This window comes from Notolabrus celidotus, chromosome 15, assembly GCF_009762535.1.
Source record: "Notolabrus celidotus isolate fNotCel1 chromosome 15, fNotCel1.pri, whole genome shotgun sequence".
In the NCBI taxonomy this organism is placed as follows: Eukaryota; Metazoa; Chordata; class Actinopteri; order Labriformes; family Labridae; genus Notolabrus; species Notolabrus celidotus.
Window position 1 is genome coordinate 6,027,463 of NC_048286.1, and position 26,863 is coordinate 6,054,325.

At 40.4% G+C, this 26,863-nt stretch overlaps 4 protein-coding genes across 4 annotated transcripts; all 4 read right to left on the reverse strand.

Annotated features, from left to right (window-relative positions):
• Positions 1-1,914: 1,914 nt before the first annotated feature.
• Positions 1,915-4,464, reverse strand: LOC117826213 (tripartite motif-containing protein 16-like). The gene has a single exon (XM_034702120.1). The coding sequence runs from the start codon at positions 3,990-3,992 to the stop codon at positions 2,301-2,303; it is 1,692 nt and encodes a 563-aa protein (XP_034558011.1). The 5' UTR covers positions 3,993-4,464; the 3' UTR covers positions 1,915-2,300.
• Positions 4,465-8,908: 4,444 nt separating this feature from the next.
• LOC117826209 (tripartite motif-containing protein 16-like) lies at positions 8,909-11,494 on the reverse strand. The gene has a single exon (XM_034702116.1). It carries the CDS (start codon positions 11,445-11,447, stop codon positions 9,771-9,773), a length of 1,677 nt encoding a protein of 558 aa, XP_034558007.1. The 5' UTR covers positions 11,448-11,494; the 3' UTR covers positions 8,909-9,770.
• A 1,870-nt stretch (positions 11,495-13,364) lies between these two features.
• Positions 13,365-15,949, reverse strand: LOC117826214 (tripartite motif-containing protein 16-like). The gene has a single exon (XM_034702121.1). The coding sequence runs from the start codon at positions 15,922-15,924 to the stop codon at positions 14,248-14,250; it is 1,677 nt and encodes a 558-aa protein (XP_034558012.1). The 5' UTR covers positions 15,925-15,949; the 3' UTR covers positions 13,365-14,247.
• A 3,004-nt stretch (positions 15,950-18,953) lies between these two features.
• LOC117826211 (tripartite motif-containing protein 16-like) lies at positions 18,954-21,118 on the reverse strand. The gene has a single exon (XM_034702118.1). The coding sequence runs from the start codon at positions 21,066-21,068 to the stop codon at positions 19,377-19,379; it is 1,692 nt and encodes a 563-aa protein (XP_034558009.1). The 5' UTR covers positions 21,069-21,118; the 3' UTR covers positions 18,954-19,376.
• Between the last annotated feature and the right edge of the window lie 5,745 nt (positions 21,119-26,863).

A 26,863-nucleotide genomic window follows, 5' to 3' on the forward strand; every position in this document is an offset into this window, starting at 1 on the left:
ATTATGATTAGTATTAATCATGATAATAATAATATTATTATAATAACAATACAATAGAAATAAAAACAGACCTTTGAAGTAAAAACTGAGGAATCACTCACATGATGTTGGTGATTGTAAGAGAAGTCATCGTATGCCTGGCGAGACATTAAGTGTGGTATTTAAGAGTTAATTTAAAAAGTATTAAGTGTAATGTAGAGTGGGTTATATGTTCATGTGCTCAGCTGACTTTGCTGTAGTCCAGTAGAAAAGGAATATTGCATCTATTTTCTTACATTGTTCAGGTTTCTCGGCCTCCTGTTTTCAGTGCATAATGACAAATGAGTGGCATTCATAGTGATCAGGAAACTACCTCAAATAAAATGCTATCAACCACAATTATAGAGAAAAATTAATAAATGATGAAATATTAGTGTCAGCAAAGAGAGGACGTTGTGTTTGTGGAGAGAGGAGTTGAATGCTGATCTCCCTAAACCAGTCCTGTTGCTCTTTACTCTGAAATTACAGCAACCTGCTAAATGAGAATGAGCACCTACATACAGTATGTGTCCAACAGATCCTCACATGTGAATCAATGGTGACATCTTGTGGTGCAAAGAGGACAGTGTTGTCTAATCTGTAAAACCAGATGTAATGAAAAACTTCTGAAGGCAATGAAATCATTAACCCTTTAATTATAGTGTTTGTTTACAATCACATGTTTATGCTATTTCATCTAAACGTCTGTCATTAAAGAAACAAACCCACCAACAAGACTTTGGTTTTCAGATACCCTACCAGAGGTAGAACAAAGCACAACCATGTTTTTTCATAACTTTGACTCGTCTAGTTTATGAAATAGATGAAGCTTTACTGCAAAAAATGATTTCACGGAGAAAAACAAATAAAGAAGGAGACTTTTCTTAAAGGGACAGTGTCTGCTTTGGAAATCAAGCTCAGAATGACACAACATTTGGACTTGATATTCACAGACTTTTATTCCTCACAACAAAGTAAAGTTTTCATCAGTACAATCAGTAAAATTTTCACTCTATCACACACGTTATATCTGCAAAAATTTAAAATGGGTGAAAAAAAATCAAACAGAATTAAATAAAAGTCGACTGTTATTAAAATAAAGAGACAAATCAACAAAATATGTCACTTATATGTACTCAAGGCAGTTATCTCTACATTAAAGTAGTTATTTGATTTCTAACTTCACCCTAGGCTGTCACAAGACCCAAACAGAGAACCAGTGTATGCAGAATTTCAAGTGTTCAAGTCCCAGACCAAGTGAGTAAAGATCTTTGATGCATTGAGTACAAAATATCAACAAAGGAAGCTCCAGAACCTTTTCTTGGATAAATCACTACAAATACATAATTACAGTTTTAATAATCAACAGTGTTTACAAATGATTTGAAGATTTTACTGATTACTTCTAAGTGAACTCAACTTGTAACACTGTACACTCCTGTGAAGGCCTCGTGATTCTAGGGCAAAGGTCCACTATCTGTATAAACAGGGGGGGGGGGGGGGGGGGGCTTTTACAGTCCAGGCCCTGAAGTGATCTGATTCGCTGCTCTCGTTGAAGTCACTTCTTAAAACATATTTGTATCAGAGAACCTTTCCTGGTTTTATTTAATCTGAAATGTCTTTAAAAGTGTTTTGAGTTCATGTTTTCTCTCTAAAGTACGGAAGAGGATTAGGGCCACTGGAAAATCAAATTGAGGTCCAATATTTATTTTTAGATTCTGAGAGGTTTACTCATATTTTATAACTTTTTTCTCAAAATGTTGAGAAAACATCTCATGATTCTGATTTTAATCTCATAATTGAGACACAACATTAAAAATAATGAGATTAAAATCATAGTAAAAAAAATATTACACCCTATTTTTGTTTTTCAGAGTTCTGACTTTAATCCCGAAATTCTGACTTTAATCTCAGAGTTACGACTTTAATACAGTTTTCTGAGAAAAAAACCCAACTAATTTTGACTTGTTTCTCATAATTTTAATCTTATTATTCTGAGAATAAAGTAAATTTTATGAGATTAAACTCATGGTAAAAAATTACGCACCCTATTTTGTCAGAATTCTGACCTTAATCCCAGAATTCTGAGAAAAAAGTAAACGTTTTGAGAAAAAGTCAGAATTCTGACTTTAATCTCAGAATTAAAAACAATATTTTACCTTAATCTTCTTGCCTTTCCAGTGGCCTTTATCTTCTCCTGTACTAAAGAGTCTGCTCCCTCTGAAAATTGTGATCTTATACGTATCTGTCTCACTTTGCTGGCACTTTGTCATGTGGATCTTCTATTTCAGTTTGCACAACTCTGCGATGTCTCCAACATCACTAAAACGTAGCCAGAGTCCAGCATGTAGAGGCTCAGTGAACGTGGTCTGGACTCTGTAGAGGAGAGTCATGGTGTCAGAGATGCTGTAGAAGGACAGAACACCTGCACTGTGATCCAGGTACACTCCTATTCTGAAGGACTGAGGACCTGAGACAGGAGTTTGGACGTCGTTGTTCCAAAAGGTAAAACACTTTGGTTGACAATCTAACCCCCAAGATTTTTCATTTAGTCCAAAACCACACTCATTCCTATTCCCTGCTCTGCTGATACTTTTGTATGCCACTGCCAGACGAACTCCAGGAATTCTCCACTTCACCTCCCAGTAACAACGTCCAGTCAGACTCTCTCTACTCAGGACCTGCCTCCATTCAATGAATCTCTCTGGGTGACTAGAATAAGACTGTTCATCTTTCATCAATGTTGCTTTTCTGTTCCCATCAGATAATAACAGCTTTGTGTATGCTGTGTTTGGATCCAGTGTGATGTCACGTGAGTATTTTAAGAACTCAGCTCTGGTCTTGGGCTCTGGTTCTGGTCTTGGTTGTGACAGTAAAACATCCAATTCAGTCCCTGTCTGTGAGATGTTTGTCCATCCCTCTCTCAGAACGTCCTGTATTTTATCTCTGACTCCTGACACAGCCGCTGTCACATCTTCAAAGTACCTCAGAGGACGGGTCTTGATGCTGGATGAGTGTGTAGATCCACATAGTGCTGACAGTGAGGGGTAGTCCTGTAGAAACTGGTTGTGGTCCTCTGTGAGTGACAGCTTCTGCAGCTCAGCATCTCTCCTCTTCAGCTCAGTGATCTCCTGCTCCAGCTTCTCCTGAAGCTCTTTGACTCGACTCACTTCAGTTTCCTGCTGGGATCTGACCTGCTGCTTCACATCAGAGCGTCTTTTCTCCATGAGACGGATCAGCTCAGTGAGCATCTCCTCACTGTGCTCCACTGCTTTATCAGCGGAGCCGTTGATAGCCTCCACCTCCTGTTGAAGCAGCTTCACATCTTTCTCTCTGTCCTGGATTCTCTGCTGGATGTCAAGTCGAGTCCCCTCAAGCCCTCTCTGCCTCTCAGTCCTTTCTGCTGCAGCTGAGACTGTGTCGTGTCCTTTATGTTCGTCCACAGAGCAGAGATAACAGATAGACTGCTGATCAGTACGGCAGAACATCTTCATCACCTCATCATGAAAAGAGCAGACGTTCTCCTGGAGCTTCTTGGAGGGCTCCACCAGCTTGTGTTTCTTATAGGCAGGTGAATCAAGATGAGGCTGAAGGTGTTCCTCACAAAAAGAGATCAAACAGAACAGACAGGACTTACTGGCTCTCAGTTTTCTCCCGGTGCAGACATCACAGGCCACATCTTCGGGTCCAGCATAGCAGTGATCAGCAGGAGCAGCTTGGAGTCCAGTCTTCTTCAGTTTCTCCACTAAATCTGCTAACATGGTGTTCTTCCTCAGGACAGGCCTCGGTGTGAAAGTCTGCCTGCACTGAGGGCAGCTGTAGTCTCTCTCCTCATCCTCTTTATCCCAGTGACTTTTAATACAGTTCATGCAGTAGCTGTGACCACAGGGAATAGTCACCGGATTCTTCAGTAGATCCAGACAGATCGAACAAGAGTAGGTTTCTCGGTCCAGCTGAACTCCTTTCTGCGCCATTTCTGCTCTCTGTAAAACCAAAGTTTCACTTCCGTGGAACTGGAACTTTGGTCGAGCTCTGTTTTACACGCCGTGTTTATGCAGCTCCTCCCCCTCCCCCGTGTTAGTTACACCCATATTCAAACTGTAGAACTAAAGGGGAGGGAACAAGGAAATATAAGGTCAGAGTGAAGCAGGAAGTAAGGGGAGGGAACAAGGAGTGGAGCACAAGTTAACAAACTCTGACTCATATTTCTCTTCTCTGTCTCTCAGCAGGGACACATAAACACCAACTGTCTATGGTGGTGGTGTATTCTATGTTTTTCATGTATCATATCCACCTCTCTGATTATGTGTTTAGGTCTGCTCTTTGGTTGTCGTGAAACTTGTTTTTCTGTCTGTTTTAGCCGGGACACTAATATGGAGAGAATTTAATCTCCATGAGTTTCTCACCAGGATTAAGTGAAGATTAAATAAAGGTTGAATAAATTAAAAGATGTTTTTAGGTACTGAACAAGCCTGAACACCAAAGACCACAAAACTGAAGTAAACATGATACATTTAGAAAAAACAATAATATAAAACAAATAGTAATAGTAATGATAATAATTATAACAATAATTATAATAGGAGTGACAACGACATTACATTTGTATTATTACTATTTATCTTATTATTATTGTCCCCTAATATGTCTTGCCATTGTTTCATTTCTGCTTCTTTCTCGTTTTTCAATCGCGGTAAAGCACTTTGGGTTGCATTTGAATTGTATGAAAGGTGCTATACAAATAAATGATTGACTGATTGATTGATTGTTATTATAAACATAACAATAATAATTATCATTATTATCAATAATAATAATGGAAGTGACGACAATATCATTATTATAATTATTATTACTATTATTAGTATTATTCTGATTATTCTGATTATTCTGATTATTCTGATTATTCTGATTATTATTATCATTATTAATAAATTCAGAATTATAATGTTTATTATCATTATTAATAATACTAATCATAATAATAGTAGGTAAAACAGCAATATTATTATTAATATTATTAAATATAAATAATAATAAAAACGTGTCATTATAATTTTAAATAATGATAAAGACAGGAAAGACAATATTATATTTATTTGTGTATTTATTATTATTAATAACAAATATTATTATTGTGTCAATATTATCAGTATTATTGTTATAACGATAATAAAACAAATTTTTAGAGTTATTAAAATTATAATTATGATCATTGTTATCATTATAATTATTATTATATAATAAAAACCATCAAATAATAATGTCAATAATAATAATAATAATAATGATAATGATAATAATAATAATAATAATGATAATAATAATAATAATAATAATGATGATGATAATGATAATAATGATAATAATATAATAGAAATAAAAACAGTGATGCACAGACAGTTTAAAAGTTGACAGTGCTTCTTATTTAATTCTACCACAGTAATCTCACAATTGTTTACATCATTATATTGTAGTTCAACTGAAATTATTTTCCCCTTTTCTGAGCTGGAAACGTCTTCAGTCAGACATTACAAATGATGGATACCGCCCCCACTTCAAGACATACTCCTCCACCCTATCTACCTCTCTGTATGATAATCGTTCTGGGGCAGCAAGCTGACCAAGAGAAGTGTACCATGAGCAGTGGCGTAGAATTGCGTATGGACCGTAGGGATGTGTCCCTACCAATCTCAAGCGATGGCTGAAATGTGAAGGGGGCAGAAATGCGCTTCATGCGACACATAAAGGGTTAAATCCTGTCCCACTTCGGCACCGCCTCCCAAATACGTCTTTGAGACAGGTCTGTTTTTTGGTTGGTTTAGCTCCCTGTAAGTCCAGTGCTTCCCAAACTGTGGGGCAGCGCAAAGGTACGACACTTCAGGGGAGGGGGTCCTGACCGTTAAAATCAAACCTACGTCCTTGACCATGAGGATAAGTGCAGAAGTGTTATAAACTGTAGTTCATGGAGCATCCACTTGAGGCTGGCTGCAGAAACACCAGAAACCACATACACACCCATTCAAAGAAGACGATCTTTACAACAGAAATAAGTTTCTGGCACAGCCTGGTTCTATAAACAGCTTTGGTCTGAAGAGCTAATTCCTCTCACACTGTAAGGGGGGGGGTAAATTATTTCACAGCACAACAGTTCAGAAGATATTAAGATTATGAGTTTTGCCCATATAAGGACATGATTGATTTGATTGACAGGCGGGAACCCTGTAACTGTTGGTGAGGAGGCTCAAAGCCCGCCTCTTTACCTCACACTCGCTCCACAGACGTTTGGTTGAGTTCAACATTTCTAATATGGCTCCCACTAACGATTGGCTTCGAAACAGCGCTCAGGAACAGACGGGTGACGTAGCAGATACTACGTCCATTATTTATACAGTCTATGTTTTTGACCCATGTTGTGCATTAAAGGGTTAAGACTCCATTTAGTGAAACTAAACATTGCAGATACATCACACAAGTTGTAAAATGTTCGCCTCAAAGATGTGAGAGCCACTTGTTGAATCAACCAATATGAACTTTGGTTAGCTTAGTTTAGCTCGTCCAGCTTGATGATATACGTATATTTATAGTAATTATACACTCCATACACTTTGGAAGACCATGAGGTGCACCTCAACAGCTGATGCGATGGCCACAAGTATAAGTTGTCTTCTAAGTTGACTTTCTGTGTTTTTCTCTGTCAAGCTATACATTGGATGTAAAAACTGAGGAATCACTCACATGATGTTGGTGATTTTAAGAGAAGTCATCATATGGCTGGTGAGACATTAAGTGTGGTATTTAAGAGTTCATTTAAAAAGTATTGAGTGTAATGCAGAGTGAGTGATATGGACCTCATGTTCATACCATAGACTGTATAAATAATGAACGTAGTATTCACCCATCTGTTTCAGAAGCGCTGTTTTGAGGCCAAACGTCGGCGGGAGCCATATTGGAAATGCTGAACTCAACTTAAAGTCTGTTGAGCAAGTGTGAGGTAAAGAGGCGGGCTTTGAGCCTCCTAGCTAACAGCTACAGTGTTCCCACCTGTCAATCAAGTCAGCTGTGCCTCTCATAATGGACAACTCCTAATCTTAATATCTTCGAAATTGCTGTGTTAGAAAAACAATTCACCCCTCGTACAGTGTGTGCCGATCGAGAAATGAGCTATCCAGACTACAATCATCTTTTGTACCAGGCTGTACACATGTTTATTTCTGCTGTAAAGATCTGCTTCTTTGAATTGGTGTGTATGTGGTTTCCGGTACTTCCAGAGCCAGCTTCAAGCGGATCCTTGATGAATTGCAGTTTTTAACATTTCCACATTGGCTTCATATTTTTATACCAGATGTTGCTGCTTGGTTCATGTGCTCACCTAACTTTAGTGTAGTCCAGCAGAAAAGGAACATTGTATCTATTTCATTACATTGTGAAGGTTTCTCTGCCTCCTGTTTTCAGTGCACAATTTCAAATGAATGACTCCTCATAGTGATCAGGAAACTACCTGACTTTTGCCAACAGGGAGGAGGTTCACTTAAACTAGGAGGGCCAGATCTAACAGATATCTTAGATCAGGGGTTCCCAAACTTTTCAGCCTGCGACCCCCAAAAAATAGATGCCAAAGACTTGTATCCCCTACTGTCCTTCAAAGTGGTTTAATGTGGCTTCATTTAGCTGGTCTGGAGAAAATTTGCCGACCTACATGAGCATGTGTCTGTGTTTCCTGTGCTGTTATGAATTAATCTACTGCTACTGATGCTTTTGATAATTAACTGTTCACTAACCCTAAACTTAGGAGTCATCTGGCAAAAAGAAAGGCAGAAAACTCATTACATATTCTATTTTCAAGGTTTTATTTCAAGGTTAGCTACTATTTGTGTCGTTATTTTTTACTATAATGGGTCAAATGCACTAATTTCATATAACCTATAAAGAAAAAAAACATTCTGGAAGACATTTCATGACTCCTCATTTTTGTCTCGCGAACCCCAAGGGGGTCCCGACCAACACTTTGGGAAACCCTGTCTTAGATCATTTGTGCTCTCAGCTGTTGGGGTTGACTCCTCGTTTTTGTCTCTCACAGGATTGTGGAACCTTTGGTCTCATATGCAGAAAAAATGATGTCATCCACGAGAGTTACGTAGTTATGTATTAAATTAAATGTGTGAACTTGTGTTTGTTTATTATGTGTATTGCTTGTGTGTATATGATGTGTGTAGGGACTAATGTTGCAAACCATATTGCCCCTTGGGGACAATAAAGATTTCCAAATCCAAAAACCTCAAATAAAATGCATCCATCACAATTATAGAGAAAAATGAAAAGATGATGAGATATTAGTGTGTCAGCAAAGAGAGGACGTTGTGTTTGGGAAAGAAGAGTTGTGTGCTGATCTTCCTAAACCAGTCCTGTTGCTCTTTACTCTGAATTTACAGCAAACTTCCAAATGAGAATGAGCACCTACATACAGTGTCCAACAGATCCTCACATGTGAATCAATGGTGACATCTTGTGGTGCAAAGAGGACAGTGTTGTCTCATCTGTAAGACCACATGTAATGAAAAACTTCTGAAGGCAATGAAATCATTAACCCTTTAATTATAGTGTTTGTTTACAATCACATGTTTATGCTATTTCATCTAAACGTCTGTCATTAAAGAAACAAACCCACCAACAAGACTTTGGTTTTCAGATACCCTACCAGAGGTAGAACAAAGCACAACCATGTTTTTTCATAACTTTGACTCGTCTAGTTTATGAAGTAGATGAAGCTTTACTGCACAAATCTCCACATTGTTGTTTTTACATTTTACAGAGAAAAACAAATAAAGGAGGAGACTTCTCTTAAAGGGACAGTGTCTGCTTTGGAAATCAAGCTCAGTATGACACAACATTTGGTCTGGATATTCACAGACTTTTATTCCTTACAATAAAGTAAAGTTTTCATCAGTACAATCAGTAAAATTTTCACTCAATCTCACACGTTATATCTGCAAAAATTGAAAATGTGAGAAAAAAATTCTAAACGTTAGGAAATAAAAGTCGACTGTTATTAAAATAAAGAGACAAATCAACAAAATGTGTCACTTATATGTACTCAAGGCAGTTATCTCCACATTAAAGTAGTTTAATGTGATTTCTAACTTCACCCTCAGCTGTCACAAGACCCAAACAGAGAACCAGTGCAGCCAGAACTTCCGGGATCTGTACACTGGGCCCGTTTGATGTGTGAGAAGAGGAGGACTCAAACAAAATATAAAGACACAACAAGATATAGCTTGTATAGCAATCACTAAAAATACATAATTATAGTATTAATAATCAAAATGGTTTACAAATGATTTGAAGATTTTAGTGATTACTTCTAAATGAACTCAACTTGTAACACCATACACCCCTGTGCAGACCTCGTGATTCTAGGGCAAAGGTCTGCCTTGTGTCTAAACAAGGTGGGCAAGCTTTTACAGGCTGATTTCATGTTTCCTCTCGAAAGCACAGAAGAGGATTAGGGCCACTGGGAAAAAAAATGGAGGTGCACTGTTTAAATTTAAATTCTGAGATTTAAGAATTAAAAAAAAGTATTGCACCTTAATCTTTATTTTTCTTTGGAATTCTGACTTTAATCTCAAAATTTTAAGAAAAAATGACAAGTATGAGATAAAAGATAATTAAAAATAATTAACCTTGATTTTCTTGTCTTTTCAGTGGCTCTTATCTTCTCCTGTACTAAAGAGTCTGCTCCCTTTGAATATGTTCTATTTCAGTTTGCACATCTCTACGGTGTCACCAGGAACACTCCAACCTAGCCAAAATCCAGCATGTAGAGGCTCAGTGAACGTGGTCTGGACTCTGTGGAGGAGAGTCATGGTGTCAGAAGCGCTGTAGTAGGACAGAACACCTGCACTGTGATCCAGGTACACTCCTATTCTGGAGGTCTGAGGACCTGAGACAAGAGTTTGGACGTCGTTGTTCCAAAAGTTATAACAGTGTAGGTCACAATCTAACGCCCAAGATTTTTCATTTTGTCCAAAAGTACACTGATTCCAACTTCCTGCTCTGCTCATACTTTTATATGCCACTGCCAGACGAAGTCCACGTCCTACCCACTTCACCTCCCAGTAACAACGTCCAGTCAGACTCTCTCTACTCAGGACCTGCCACCATGTGTATCTCTCTGGGTGACTAGAATAAGACTGTTCGTCTATCATCATTGTTGCTTTTCTGTTCCCATCAGATAATAACAACCGTGTGTATGCGGTGTTTGGATCCAGTGTGAGGTCACGTGAGTATTTCAAGAACTCAGCTCTGGTCTTGGGCTCTGGTTCCTGTTGGGGCAGTAAAAGATCCAATTCAGTCTGTGAGATGTTTGTCCATCCCTCTCTCAGAACATCCTGTAATTTATTTCTCAGTTCTGACACAGCTGCTGTCACATCCCAAAAGTATCCAAGAGGATGGGCCTTTAACCCTGATGAGTGTGTAGATCCACTAAGTGCTGACAGTGAGGGGTAGTCCTGTAGAAACTGCTTGTGGTCCTCTGTGAGTGACAACTTCTGCAGCTCAGCATCTCTCCTCTTCAGCTCAGTGATCTCCTGCTCCGCCTTCTTCTGAAGCTCTTTGACTCGACTCACTTCAGTTTTCTGCTGGGATCTGACCTGCTGCTTCACATCAGCGCGTCTTTTCTCCATGACACGGATCAGCTCAGTGAAAGTCTTCCCAAAGTGCTCCACTGTTTTATCAGCAGAGCGGTTGATAGCCTCCACCTCCTTCTGAAGCAGCTTCACGTCTTTCTCTCTGTCCCGGACTCTCTGCTGGATGTCAAGTCGAGTCCCCTCAAGCCCTCTCTGCCTCTCAGTCCTTTCTGCTGCAGCTGAGACTATATCATGTCCTTTATGTTCCTCCACAGAGCAGAGATAACAGATAGACTGCTGATCAGTACGGCAGAACATCTTCATCACCTCATTATGAACAGAGCAGACACTCTCCTGGAGCTCCTTGGTGGGAGCCGCCAGCTGGTGTTTCTTATAGGCAGGTAATTCAAAATGAGGCTGAAGGTGTTCCTCACAAAAACAGACCATACACTGCAGACAGGACCTACAGGCTTTCAGTTTAGTCCCAGTGCAGACATCACAGGACACATCTTCAGGTCCAGCATAGTAGTAAGAAGGAAGAGCAGGATCAGGTCCAGTCTTCTTCAGTTTCTCCACTAAATCTGCCAGCATGGTGTTCTTACCCAGGACAGGCCTCGGTTTGAAGGTCCGCCTGCACTGAGGGCAGCTGAACTCTCTCTTAACGTCCTCTCCATCCCAGTGACTTTTAATGCAGTTCATGCAGTAGCTGTGACCACAGGGAATAGCCACCGGATTCTTCAGTAGATCCAGACAGATCGAACAAGAGAAGAATTGTCGGTCCAGCTGTACTCCTTTCTGCGCCATTTCTGCTCTCTGTAAAAACAACAAGCTCACTTCCGGGGGATTCAAACTGTGGTGGAGCTCTGATTTATACAGCATGTGGATGTAGCTCCTCCCCCTCCCCCGTGTTCGTTAGACCTATCTTCAAACTGTAGATCTGAGGGGGAGTGAACCCGGAAGTGAGGTCAGAGTGGAGCAGGAAGTAATGGGAGGAGTTAACTGCCTCTGACTCATGTTTCTCTTCTGTTTCTTAGCACGGAGACGTGAACACGTGTTTTTCATGTATCCATAGTATGAAAGCACCTCCCCGATGATGTGCTTGTGTCTGCTCATAGTGTCTGCTCTTTTGTTGTCGTAAACCTTGTTTTTCTGTCTGTTTTAGATCTTTATAAAATAGCGATTTTAATCTCTGTGACTTTCTCACTGGGATTAATAAAGATTAAATAAAGGTTGAATAATATCAGTTTATTTATTTATACGGCTTGTTGTTTGTATAAGAAAGGACAGTCCTTGTTGGAACGATGCAGTCCACACAGAAGTTGATGTAGTTGATGCCAGTCTGTCACCTCAAAACAGCCCTGTAGTGTGTCATAGGCCTCCTCAGACCTTATGGTCTTCTTGGTCAGGGGCATCCTTCTCCCCAGTGGCACATAGCAGGGGGATATCTTAGATCAGGGGTTCCCAAAGACTTGTTCCCCCCACTGTCCTTCAAAGTGGTTTAATGTGGCTTCATTTAGCTGGTCTGGAGAAAATTTGCCGACCTACATGAGCATGTGTCTGTGTTTCCTGTACTGTTATGAATTAATCTACTGCTACTGATGCTTTTGATAATTAACTGTTCACTAACCCTAAACTTAGAAGTCATCTGGCAAAAAGAAAGGCAGAAAACTAATTACATATTTTATTTTCAAGGTTTTATTTAAAGTTTAGCTACTATTTGTGTTGATAGTTTTTACTATAATTGGTTAAAGGCACTCATTATAGATAACTTATAAAGAAAACAAACATTCTGGAAGACATGTCACGACTCCTCGTTTTTGTCTCGCGAACCCCAAGGGGGTCCCGACCCACACTTTGGGAAACCCTGTCTTAGGTCATTTGTGCCCTCAGCTGTTGGGGTTGTTGCCATTTCACAGAGGATTGTGGAACCTTTGGTCTCATATGCAGAAAAAATGATGTCATCCACAAGAGTTACGTAGTTATGTATTAAATTAAATGTGTGAACTTGTGTTTGTTTATTATGTGTATTGCTTGTGTGTATATGATGTGGGTAAGGGACTAATGTTGCAAACTAAATTGCCCTTTGGGGACAATAAAATGTCCAAATCCAAAAACCTCAAATAAAATAAATCCATCACAATTATAGAGAGAAATGAAAAGATGATGAGATGTTAGTGTGTCAGCAAAGAGAGGACGTTGTGTTTGTGGAGAGAGGAGTCATGTGCTGATCTTCCTAAACCAGTCCTGTAGCTCTTTACTCTGAATTTACAGCAACCTGCTAAATGAGAATGAGCACCTACATACAGTATGTGTCCAACAGATCCTCACATGTGAATCAGTAGTGACATCTTGTGGTGCAAAGAGGACAGTGTTGTCTCATCTGTAAGACCAGATGTAATGAAAAACTTCTGAAGACAATGAAATCATTAACCCTTTAATTATAGTGTCAATCACGTTTATGCTATTCCATCTAAACGTCTGTCATTAAAGAAACAAACCCACCAACAAGACTTTGGTTTTCACATACCCTACCAGAGGTAGAACAAAGCACAACCATGTTTTTTCATAACTTTGACTCGTCTAGTTTATGAAGTAGATGAAGCTTTACTGCACAAATGTCTACATTGTTGTTTTTACATTTTACAGAGAAAAACAAATAAAGAAGGAGACTTCTCTTAAAGGGACAGTGTCTGCTTTGGAAATCAAGCTCAGTATGACACATTTGGTTTGGATATTCATAGACTTTTATTCCTTACAATAAAGTAAAGTTTTCATCAGTACAATCAGTAAAATTTTCACTCAATCTCACACGTTATATCTGCAAAAATTGAAAATGTGAGAAAAAAATTCTAAACGTTAGGAAATAAAAGTCGACTGTTATTAAAATAAAGAGACAAATCAACAAAATATGTCACTTATATGTACTCAAGGCAGTTATCTCCACATTAAAGTAGTTTAATGTGATTTCTAACTTCACCCTCAGCTGTCACAAGACCCAAACAGAGAACCAGTGCAGCCAGAACTTCAGGGATCTGTACACTGGGCCCGTTTGATGTGTGAGAAGAGGAGGACTCAAACAAAATATAAAGACACAACAAGATATAGCAATCACTAAAAATACATAATTATAGTATTAATAATCAAAATGGTTTACAAATGATTTGAAGATTTTAGTGATTACTTCTAAATGAACTCAACTTGTAACACCATACACCCCTGTGCAGACCTCGTGATTCTAGGGCAAAGGTCTGCCATGTGTCTAAACAAGGTGGGCAAGCTTTTACAGGCTGATTGCACGTTTCCTCTCGAAAGCACAGAAGAGGATTAGGGCCACTGGAAAAAAAAATGGAGGTGCACTATTTAAATTTAAATTCTGAGATTTAAGAAAAAAATCTGACTTTTTTCTCTGAATAAAAAAAAGGATTGCACCTTAATCTTTATTTTTATTTGGAATTCTGACTTTAATCTCAAAATTTTAAGAAAAAAGTGACAAGTATGAGATAAAAGATAATTAAAAATAATTAACCTTGATTTTCTTGTCTTTTCAGCGGCTCTTGTCTTCTCCTGTACTAAAGAGTCTGCTCCCTTTGAATATTTGGATCTTCTATTTCAGTTTACACATCTCTACGGTGTCACCAGGAACACTCCAACCTAGCCAAAATCCAGCATGTAGAGGCTCAGTGAACGTTGTCTGGACTCTGTGGAGGAGAGTCATGGTGTCAGAGACGCTGTAGTAGGACAGAACACCTGCACTGTGATCCAGGTACACTCCTATTCTGGAGGTCTGAGGACCCGAGACAAGAGTTTGGACGTCGTTGTTCCAAAAGTTATAACAGTGTAGGTCACAATCTAACGCCCAAGATTTTTCATTTTGTCCAAAAGTACACTGATTCCAACTTCCTGCTCTGCTCATACTTTTATATGCCACTGCCAGACGAAGTCCACGTCCTACCCACTTCACCTCCCAGTAACAACGTCCAGTCAGACTCTCTCTACTCAGGACCTGCCACCATGTGTATCTCTCTGGGTGACTAGAATAAGACTGTTCGTCTATCATCATTGTTGCTTTTCTGTTCCCATCAGATAATAGCAATCGTGTGTATGCTGTGTTTGGATCCAGTGTGAGGTCACGTGAGTATTTCAAGAACTCAGCTCTGGTCTTGGGCTCTGGTTCCTGTTGGGGCAGTAAAAGATCCAATTCAGTCTGTGAGATGTTTGTCCATCCCTCTCTCAGAACATCCTGTAATTTATTTCTCAGTTCTGACACAGCTGCTGTCACATCCCAAAAGTACCCCAGAGGATGGGCCTTTAACCCTGATGAGTGTGTAGATCCACTAAGTGCTGACAGTGAGGGGTAGTCCTGTAGAAACTGCTTGTGGTCCTCTGTGAGCGACAACTTCTGCAGCTCAGCATCTCTCCTCTTCAGCTCAGTGATCTCCTGCTCCACCTTCTTCTGAAGCTCTTTGACTCGACTCACTTCAGTTTTCTGCTGGGATCTGACCTGCCGCTTCACATCAGCGCGTCTTTTCTCCATGACACGGATCAGCTCAGTGAAAGTCTTCCCAAAGTGCTCCACTGTTTTATCAGCAGAGCGGTTGATAGCCTCCACCTCCTTCTGAAGCAGCTTCACATCTTTCTCTCTGTCCCGGACTCTCTGCTGGATGTCAAATCGAGTCCCCTCAAGCCCTCTCTGCCTATCAGTCCTTTCTGCTGCAGCTGAGACTGTGTCATGTCCTTTATGTTCGTCCACAGAGCAGAGATAACAGATAGACTGCTGATCAGTACGGCAGAACATCTTCATCACCTCATTATGAACAGAGCAGACACTCTCCTGGAGCTCCTTGGTGGGAGCCGCCAGCTGGTGTTTCTTATAGGCAGGTAATTCAAAATGAGGCTGAAGGTGTTCCTCACAAAAACAGACCATACACTGCAGACAGGACCTACAGGCTTTCAGTTTAGTCCCAGTGCAGACATCACAGGACACATCTTCAGGTCCAGCATAGTAGTAAGAAGGAAGAGCAGGATCAGGTCCAGTCTTCTTCAGTTTCTCCACTAAATCTGCCAGCATGGTGTTCTTCCCCAGGACAGGCCTCGGTTTGAAGGTCCGCCTGCACTGAGGGCAGCTGTACTCTCTCTTAACGTCCTCTCCATCCCAGTGACTTTTAATGCAGTTCATGCAGTAGCTGTGACCACAGGGAATAGCCACCGGATTCTTCAGTAGATCCAGACAGATCGAACAAGAGAAGCATTCTCGGTCCAGCTGTACTCCTTTCTGCGCCATTTCTGCTCTCTGTAAAAACAACAAGCTCACTTCCGGGGTATTCAAACTGTAGTGGAGCTCTGATTTATACAGCATGTGGATGTAGCTCCTCCCCCCCCCCCCGTGTTCGTTAGACCTATCTTCAAACTGTAGATCTGAGGGGGAGTGAACCCGGAAGTGAGGTCAGAGTGGAGCAGGAAGTAATGGGAGGAGTTAACTGCCTCTGACTCATGTTTCTCTTCTCTGTTTCTTAGCACGGAGACGTGAACACGTGTTTTTCATGTATCCATAGTATGAAAGCACCTCCCCGATGATGTGCTTGTGTCTGCTCATAGTGTCTGCTCTTTTGTTGTCGTAAACCTTGTTTTTCTGTCTGTTTTAGATCTTTATAAAATAGCGATTTTAATCTCTGTGACTTTCTCACTGGGATCAATAAAGATTAAATAAAGGTTGAATAATATCAGTTTTTCTGGTAATGGACAACATCAAAACGTATTTTTTCTATGAATAGTTGTTTATTATTTTCACAGTGAACAAGCATGAACAGAGGGGTGTACTCAGAAGCCTGATTTGTGGTTATCGAGGTAACTTCTGGTTCTCTCCTTACCAGGGTAGATCACCATGGTTACCAATGCTGAACTCCTAACCTGTTATGCTCAGGATCAGAGATCAGTTTGTAGAAAACTCCGCCCACTGACCAATCAGCTCGCTCGATCACAGAGCTCTGTGGGCTGATCGCGAGGGGAGGGGGGAGAACTGCGGTCATGCCCGCAGTGGAGAAGACACCGGGCAGGACACTTTGTCTACCTGTATGATTTTATATATAAAATACTGATGACAGTTATTGATTATCTTTCCTGACATCATATATTAACATAGTCTGAAGTCAGATTATTCAGATGAAGTTGTTTTACTGCATTAAATATAAAAGTGAGCGTGCTTATCACTTTGAATCATGTTCTCATTTTTATTATAAGTCCTTAAACTACAGCGCTCAGTTTGATACCGTCAGGGCTGCAGCTGAAATATAACGTCTAAAACTGTCACACACAACACAAGATTAAATCAAACTGAGATCACTGTCAGGGAATAAACAGAGTTATTATAGTCAGACATTTCTAATGATGAATAAACAGAGTTATTATCGTCAGATCTATCTAATGATCAATAAACAGAGTTATTATAGTCAGATATATATAATGATCAATAAACAGTTATTATAGTCAGATCTATCTAATGATGAATAAACAGAGTTATTATAGTCAGATATATCTAATGATCAATAAACAGAGTTATTTTAGTCAGATCTATCTAATGATCAATAAACAGAGTTATTATAGTCCGATATATCTAATGATCAATAAACAGAGTTATTATAGTCAGATCTAATAATCAATAAACAGTTATTATAGTCAGATCTATCCTTTGCCTCCCTGATCTTCACTCTCAGCTGCCCTTAGATTGGCCTCATCTTGTCCAGATTACCATCTCTGAAAGCCCTCTTCTTGGCAATCAGGATGGCCTTGAATTCCTTTGTTACCTACGGCTTGTTGAAAGGACAGTCCAGTGGAACGATGCAGTCCACACAGAAGTTGATGTAGTTGATGCCAGTCTGTCACCTAAAAACAGCCCTGTAGTGTGTCATAGGCCTCCTCAGACCTTACGGTCTTCTTGGTCAGGGGCATCCTTCTCCCCAATGGCACATAGCAGGGGGATATCTTAGATCAGGGATTCCCAAACTTTTCAGCCTGCGACCCCCAAAATATAAATGCCAAAGACTTGTACCCCCCACTGTCCTTCAAAGTGGTTTAATGTGGCTTCATTTAGCTGGTCTGGAGAAAATTTGCCGACCTACATGAGCATGTGTCTGTGTTTCCTGTACTGTTATGAATTAATCTACTGCTGCTGATGCTTTTGATAATTAACTGTTCACTAACCCTAAACTTAGAAGTCATCTGGCAAAAAGAAAGGAAGAAAACTAATTACATATTTTATTTTCAAGGTTTTATTTAAAGTTTAGCTACTATTTGTGTTGATAGTTTTTACTATAATTGGTTAAAGGCACTCATTTTAGATAACTTATAAAGAAAACAAACATTCTGGAAGACATTTCACGACTCCTCGTTTTTGTCTCGCGAACCCCAAGGGGGTCCCGACCCACACTTTGGGAAACCCTGTCTTAGGTCATTTGTGCCCTCAGATGTTGGGGTTGTTGCCATTTCACACAGGATTGTGGAACCTTTGGTCTCATATGCAGAAAAAATGATGTCATCCACAAGAGTTACGTAGTTATGTATTAAATTAAATGTGTGAACTTGTGTTTGTTTATTATGTGTATTGCTTGTGTGTATATGATGTGTGTAGGGACTAATGTTGCAAACTAAATTGCCCTTTGGGGACAATAAAATGTCCAAATCCAAAAACCTCAAATAAAATAAATCCATCACAAGTATAGAGAGAAATGAAAAGAGGATGAGATATTAGTGTGTCAGCAAAGACAGGACATTGTGTTTGTGGAGAGAGGAGTCATGTGCTGATCTTCCTAAACCAGTCCTGTAGCTCTTTACTCTGAATTTACAGCAACCTGCTAAATGAAAATGAGCACCTACATACAGTATGTGTCCAACAGATCCTCACATGTGAATCAGTAGTGACATCTTGTGGTGCAAAGAGGACAGTGTTGTCTAATCTGTGAGACCACATGTAATGAACAACTTCTGAAGGCAATGAAATCATTAACCCTTTAATTAAAGTGTTTGTTTACAATCACATGTTTATGCTACTCCATCTAAACGTCTGTCATTAAAGAAACAAACCCACCAACAAGACTTTGGTTTTCAGATACCCTACCAGAGGTAGAACAAAGCACAACCATGTTTTTTCATAACTTTGACTCGTCTAGTTTATGAAATAGATGAAGCTTTACTGCAAAAAATGTTTTCATGGTTGTTTTTACATTTTATGGAGAAAAACAAATAATGAAGGAGACTTCTCTTAAAGGGACAGTGTCTGCTTTGGAAATCAAGCTAAGAATGACACAAAATTTGGACTGGATATTCACAGACTTTTATTCCTCACAATAAGGTAAAGTTTTCATCAGTACAATCAGTAAAATTTTCACTCAATCACACACGTTATATCTGCAAAAATTGAAAATGTGAGAAAAAAATTCTAAACATTTGTAAATAAAAGTCGACTGTTATTAAAATAAAGACACAAATCAACAAAATATGTCACTTATATGTACTCAAGGCAGTTATCTCAACATTAAAGTAGTTATTTGATTTCTAACTTCACACTCGGCTGTCACAAGACCCAAACAAACAGAGAAGTGTTCAAGTCCCAGACCAAGTGTGTAAAGTGAGTAAGGATCTTTGATGCATTGAGTACAAAATATCAACAAAGAAAGCCTTGAAAATCGTGATCTTTCACGTATCTGTCTCACATTGCAAGCACTTTGTCATGTGGATCTTCTATTTCAGTTTGCACAACTCTGCGGTGTCACCAGGAAAACTCCAACCTAGCCTTAGTCCAGCATATAGAGGCTGAGTGAACGTGGTCCGGAATCTGTGGAGGAGAGTCATGGTGTCAGAGATGATGCTGTAGAAGGACAGAACACCTGCACTGTGATCCAGGTACACTCCTACTCTGGAGGTCTGAGGACCTAAGACACGAGTTTGGATGTCATTAGTGCAAAAGCTATAATAGCTTGGGTTACAATCCAATGCCCAAGATTTTTTGTTGTGTCCAAAAGTACAGTCAGGCATACACCCTGCTCTTTTTATACTTCTGTATGTCACTGCCAGACTTAGTCCATCTCCTTCCCACTTCACCTCCCAGTAACAACGTCCAGTCAGACTCTCTCTACTCAGGACCTGACTCCACATGGATCTCTCTGGGTGACTAGAATAAGACTGTTCTTCTTCCATCATTGTTGCTTTTCTGTTCCCAGCAGATAACAACAGAAATGCGTCTGCTGTGTTTGGATCCATTGTAATGTCACGTGAGTATTTCAAGAATTCAGCTCTGGTCTTGGGCTCTGGTTCTGGTTGTGACAGTAAACCATCCACTTCAGTCTGTGAGATGTTTGTCCATCCCTCTCTGAGATCGTCATGTAGTTTATTTCTGAGTTCTGACACAGCCGCTGTCACATCCTCATAGTACCCCCAATGACGGGTCTTGATGCCTGGTGGTTTGCCTGATGAGTGTGTAGATTCACTGAGTGCTGACAGTGAGGGGTAGTCCTGTAGAAACTTGTTGTGATCCTCTGTGAGTGACAGCTTCTGCAGCTCAGCATCTTTCCTCTTGAGTTCAGTGATCTCCTGCTCCAGCTTCTCCTGAAACTCTTTGACTCGACCCACTTCAGTTTCCTGCTTGGATCTGACCTGCTGCTTCACATCAGAGTGTCTTTCCTTCACGAGACGGATCAGCTCAGTGAAAGTCTTCCCAAAGTGCTCCACTGTTTTATCAGCAGAGCGGTTGATAGAGTCCACAATCAATTCATACACATACAAATCTCTCTGGCTGTCCCGGACTCTCTGCTGGATGTCAAGTCGAGTCCCCTCAAGCCCTCTCTGCCTCTCAGTCCTTTCTGCTGCAGCTGAGACTGTGTCATGGCCTTTATGTTCGTCCACAGAGCAGAGATAACAGATAGACTGCTGATCAGTACGGCAGAACATCTTCATCACCTCATTATGAACAGAGCAGACACTCTCCTGGAGCTCCTTTGAGGGCTCCACCAGCTTGTGTTTCTTATAGGCAGGTGAATCAAAATGAGGCTGAAGGTGTTCCTCACAAAAACAGACCATACACTGCAAACAGGACCTACAGGCCTTCCGTTTCCTCCCAGTGCAGACATCACAGGACACATCTTCAGGTCCAGCATAGCTTTGAGAAGGAAGAGCAGGATCAGGTCGAGTCTTCTTCAGTTTCTCCACTAAATCTGCCAGCATGGTGTTCTTCCCCAGGACAGGCCTCGGTTTGAATGTCTGCCTGCACTGAGGGCAGCTGAACTCTCTCTTCACGTCCTCTCCATCCCAGTGACTTTTAATGCAGTTCATGCAGTAGCTGTGACCACAGGGAATAGCCACCGGGTTCTTCAGTAGATCCAGACAGATCGAACAAGAGAAGGATTCTCGGTCCAGCTGAACTCCTTTCTGTGCCATTTCTCCTCTCTGTAAAAACAAAGTCGCTTCACTGCCGTGGAGTTCAAACTGTGGTGGAGCTCTGATTTATACAGCATGTGTGTGCAGCTCCTCCCCCTCCCCCGTGTTACTTAGACCTATCCTCAAAGTGTAGATCTGAGGGGGAGGGAACACTGAAATGAAGTCAGAGTGGAGCAGGAAGTAAGGGGAGGAGTTAACAGCTTTTTATTTTTATTTGTATTACTTCATTTTTAAAAATGTACATAACAAACAATGGGTACATGAGGATGGAGCAACATACATAAATAAACATTAAAGATACAGAAACAATACAATTTCATAGTCCTGTTTTATGACTAAAGAATTTTGAGAGGCATATAATTATGTTAAAACAGATATCATCACTTTCATTTTTTTTTAAATCAAACCAAAAGTTTTGTCATTCATTGAAAAGTAATTTGGAATGGATTGAATTTTTACTTTTAACCATTCATGGATATCAATCCAGAAGGTTTTCCCAGTTTGGCATGAGAAGAAAACATGGTCTGTGGACTCCACTTCATTTTCACAAAGGGGGCTTAAATTATCTTCAAATTCAAAGGGTGCAATTCTTCAGAAGGATAAATACAGTTCATAATTTTAAAGTGTTTATCTTTTGCTTTGGGTGGTATAGGGAATGTGAGAAATATTGTTCTTAATTTTTCTGTTGATTTATTTTTCTTCCTCTGTTTTAGCCGGGACACTCCATGTGATCCATGTGAGTACAGAACAGTACGAAAGAGGTGTGGAGTGGGATGAAACAGATGTCAGGCTGCAACAAGCCTGAGAGCTGAAGGAGACCCAGATCTTGCTTCTGAGCAGAACCCGTTCAACAGGTTCGACACAAACCCCACCACGGTGAGCTCAGATAGTGATAGTGGGTCATCAACCACCTCAACAGCCCCCATTCACATCTCCACTGAAGACTCAACTCTTCGTCCAATCAGCAACTTGGCTACCTTTCCCCCTCCTCAACCCATCAGCAGCTTCTTAAAGAAACAAACCCACCAACAAGACTTTGGTTTTCAGATACCCTACCAGAGGTAGAACAAAGCACAACCATGTTTTTTCATAACTTTGAATCGTCTAGTTTATGAAATAGATGAAGCTTTACTGCAAAAATGTTTTCATGGTTGTTTTTACATTTCACGGAGAAAAACAAATAATGAAGGAGACTTTTCTTAAAGGGACAGTGTCTGCTTTGGAAATCAAGCTCAGAATGACACAACATTTGGACTGGATATTCACAGACTTTTATTCCTCACAATAAAGTAAAGTTTTCATCAGTACATTCAGTAAACATTTCACACTGAAAATGTGAGAAAAAAATTCTAAACATTTGTAAATAAAAGTCGACTGTTATTAAAGTAAGGAGACAAATCAACAAAACTTATATGTACTCAAGGCAGTTATCTCAACATTAAAGAAGTTATTTGATTTCAAACTTCACCCTTGGCTGTCACAAGACCCAAACAAACAGAGAACCAGTGCAGCCAGAACTTCAAGTGTTCAAGTCCCAGACCAAGTGTGTAAAGTGAGTAAAGATCTTTGATGCATTGAGTACAAAATATCAAAAAAGGAATTTACAGAACCTTTTTCTCCTACAATCACTACAAATACATAATTACAGTTTTAACAATCAACATGGTTTTCTTATGAATTCAAGATTTTACTGAATATTTCTAAATGGATTCAACTTTTAATACCCATTCACATCTCTGCTGAAGACTCAACTCTTTGTCCAATCAGCAATTTGGCTACCTTCCCCCTCCTCAGCCCATCAGCAGCTTGTATGGACAGTCCCCCATCATTCTCCCGCTCCTTAATGACGAACATTAACACCACGATGGACATCTTTCCACAGCTCAACCCTTCCCCCTCTTCCACCTTCACCCCCAGCCAGGTGCAGAAGGAGTAGTATGTCAGAGTGGATGGCTGTATCTCTGAGGTGGTTACAAGCAGCTCCGGCGCACCCCACTGTTCTGGTGCCATTCCTCTTCACCCTCTACACCTCTGACTTCTTCCCGGACTCCGGTTCCTGCCAGCTCCAGAAGTTTTCGAAGACCCCTCCACCGTTGGATGCATCAGTGAAGATGACGAGGAGGAGCACAGAGGACTCATAGAGAGCATCAATGTCCTCCTGAGCCCTGAGCCCTTCTTGACTTAATTGACGTCACCTGGAAAGTGATTGAGGGCAGGAGGCTGTAAGGGCTCAAACTATAGAACTGGAATGGGACAGCACACAGCGTCTTCTCACGTGACCTGCATGAAGTCATGTAGCTCACCTTAGCAATATTAGGATTTTTTATTGCACATTTTTGACTTTCCTCAAATTCAAGTCGCTTCAGGGACTGACTGTCTGATTGTCATGAGATCCAGACTGTGATCTCACAGACTGCTTAACCACAAATGTGAACATTTATAAATAGGCTGTATAACTATAAATACATAAATTATACTGCACACATATGTTACGATAAATAGATTATGGCTGTTTTATGTATTTATACTTACGGGCAAACTTTTTTGCCTTTATTTTTCATTGCAACTTTCATACTTCTTTTTAATGTTGCACATTTTTTTTATCTTATGTTACGGCAATCATTTACCCTTCCAAGGTCACAGGCTTCATCTGTGAATCCCGTGTTTCACGTCACAATGCTATGAACTCTTTAATTCCCTTAAGCTAAGTCTACAAAAATGCCCACTTATGGAAAGGGGTCATAGAGGGGTCAAATAGTCGGTGTGAGATCCCTCACACACTTGATGATTTGACAGTGGGACAGCCCTAAGCCCTCATGGACTAGCGCCTCATAGTAAGTGAGTGCTTGAGTGTAGACATTGAGATTGGGTCAGAGTATCTGCCAGTCCGTCACCTCAAAACTGCAAGTGCTGGAGCTAGTTTACTTAGAGCAGAGAGGTCATCCATGATTAACAGGCAGGGAGTGAAACCTGGAGCAGCTCCAGAGCATATACTAGAGTACCATATTTATCAAGACACCTCACATATGCAGCCTGGATATCGTCCAATAAACTTTATTTAGAATTTGAAACTGGATCAATCTTGTGCACAATTCATTTGGCCTTTTTTATTTTCATTCCTGAATCCTACCCAAGCGGCAACCTACGGTCTCAAACTATGAAGCCCATGCGGAAATGTTATAAACTGCAATTCATCAAGAATCCGCTTGAGGCTGGCTACAGAAACACCGGAAACCACATAGACATGAATGGGAAAAAGACGATCTTTGCAGCATTAATAAACATGTTTATAGCCTGGTTCAAAAAACGGCTTGGCCCTGCGTGGGTGAATTTTTTTCTAACGCGACGGTTCAGAAGATAGTAAGATTACGAGTTTTTGCCCAAATAAGGACATGACTGACTTAACTCCCGGTCAGGAACACATAGCTGTTGGCTAAGAGGCTCAAACCCCGCCCATTTACGTCACACTATGCCTGGTTGAGTTCTGCATTTCCAATATGGTTGCCGCCGTCGATTGGCTTCAAAACAGCACTCAGAAACAGATGGGTGACGTGACGGATACTACATCCATATTTTATACAGTCTATGATCCTAACCCATTCTACGTCTGTGAATGATATCTGTATGTCAGCTTCCCATGAAGCCTCATAACTTCCTGAAAAATATACATCCAACTGTTCATTTGCCGTAACAAAGTAATCTAAGGTTAAATGATGGATCTTTGCCTCTGGTCCAGCTGCAAAGGCCATAACTGACAGTCCAATTCCTCTTTGATGGTATTAACAGCATGTCTTTGTGTTACCTGTTCATCCCAGGCTAATTTTGTGCTAAAGAGCTGTCTGGCCCAGGTCATGTTTGGCCCCTTGATTTCAGGCCTTTGTGCCCCCCTGAGGATCCCCCTTCTGCTGCTGGTGCTCCACCATCTGGATCATCCACCCTCTGACCGCCGGACAGTGCCAAGAGGATGGATGAGGTTGGAGGGTGAGGAAAGAGAGAGGACCAGAGGGGAAGCAGTGGGGGACAGGGACACAGGCCAGAATTACTGATGCCATATGATTTAGAGGAAAGTGACAATGAATTGTTCTTTCATTCCAATTTACAGCCACATAATAAAAAGAAGCTTTATGGTTTATGTTGGGAATGTATGACAAAAAACAAGTGATGCATGAGATTAAATCTTAAGGAAGACACATGTTAAGACATCAAATTGATTTTTTTTACAAGGAAAACTCATGCAAAGGTCAAATGCTACAATCTTTAACTTGAAAAATGTACTTTACACAAGAAAACAGGGTCATTTTGCGATTTAAGTATTTTCTTCCATCCAGCATTTCATTCTTTTGCAGAAGGCATACAAACAGCTCTGAATTCTGTCTGCACCACGCTGTCAGAGATTAAGGGAGGGGACTTGGCCGGGCGGAGCAGTGCTCTTTGATGACAGCAGGGGCGCTGTTTGAACAGCAGGACCTCTGCTGGCATGCAGGAGGACAGATGGAGGCTCTGGGGTCAACCAGAGTCAGAGACAAATAAAGGAATTCAGCAAAACTGACAAAAATCCAAGATGCACATTTGCAATTTTAGATGAAATACTTGTATTCATTTATAAAGGTCAATTATGTCATCAAAGCCCAGCCACTTTAGGTCATGGCATATGGCAAACAATGACACCTTCTTCCACTGTTCTATCCTTGGGGGTCCCTCCCCCAGAGATCCCTATTCTGAAGTTACAAGCAAATAATAATAATCATCATCTTTATTTATAAAGCATTTCTCAAAACAGGGTTAGAACATGCTTTACAAATAGGAATGAAACTAAAGACAATAAAAAAGAAATGTTAGGAAGACAATGAAAAAGAATAAAAGAATAAAAAAGCAATAACCTGCAGGGAGGTGACAGCAAGAAGAAATCACAGAAAGCTAAATAAAAAAAGGTTAAGATAAGAGGTTGAGATTAATCTTGAAATACTCTAAACAACGAATAAGAATAAAGAGAGTAAAAATCTGCTAGTGATACTACCTGATAAATAATAGTATCTCTTTTAAAAAGTGTATTTTTAAAAGAGATTTAAAAGAGGAGAAAGAGGTGGCCAATCTGATCTCCTCAGATTACAACAAAACAAAAGTACCCCCCCCCCCCACCATCCTGAACAGAACTGTGTCTACTGTGGACTCTTTCAGGTTCCTGGGATCCACTATCTCCCGGGACCTGAGGTGGACCTCCCACATAGACACAATCAGAAAAAAGGCCCAGCAGAGGATGTACTTCCTGCGTCAGCTCAGGAAGTTCAACCTGCCCCAGGAGCTGCTGATCATGTTCTACACCTCCATCATCCAGTCTGTTCTGTGCACCTCCATCACTGTCTGGTTTGGATCTGCAACCAAACTAGACAAACACAGACTGCAACAGACTATAAGGACTGCAGAAAAAATCATCGGTGTCGACCTGCCCCCCATCCAGGACTGGTACCGGTCCCGGGCCAGGAAACGGGCAGGTAGCATCACCGCTGACCCCTTACACCCTGGACACAAATTCTTCAAACTCCTCCCCTCTGGCAGGCGCTACAGATCACTGTGCGCCAAAACAACCCGCCATGAGAACAGTTTCTTCCCCCAGGCTGTCACTCTGATGAACACTAAAACATAACAGTGTCATACCTGTTGGATCAATACTCTCTGTAAATACACATGTAAATATACAATGCAACAATTCTCCAAGCAGAATTCCATATTTCTATTTTTTGTATTATTCAACTACTATTTTTATAATGTAAAAACTACCTCTGCTACTCACCACC

Excerpts from the sequence above, each read along its gene's own strand:
- LOC117826213 (XM_034702120.1), bottom strand. The coding sequence starts at position 3,992 with ATGGCGCAGAAAGGAGTTCAGCTGGACCGAGAAACCTACTCTTGTTCG.
- LOC117826209 (XM_034702116.1), bottom strand. The coding sequence starts at position 11,447 with ATGGCGCAGAAAGGAGTACAGCTGGACCGACAATTCTTCTCTTGTTCG.
- LOC117826211 (XM_034702118.1), bottom strand. The coding sequence starts at position 21,068 with ATGGCACAGAAAGGAGTTCAGCTGGACCGAGAATCCTTCTCTTGTTCG.
- LOC117826214 (XM_034702121.1), bottom strand. The coding sequence starts at position 15,924 with ATGGCGCAGAAAGGAGTACAGCTGGACCGAGAATGCTTCTCTTGTTCG.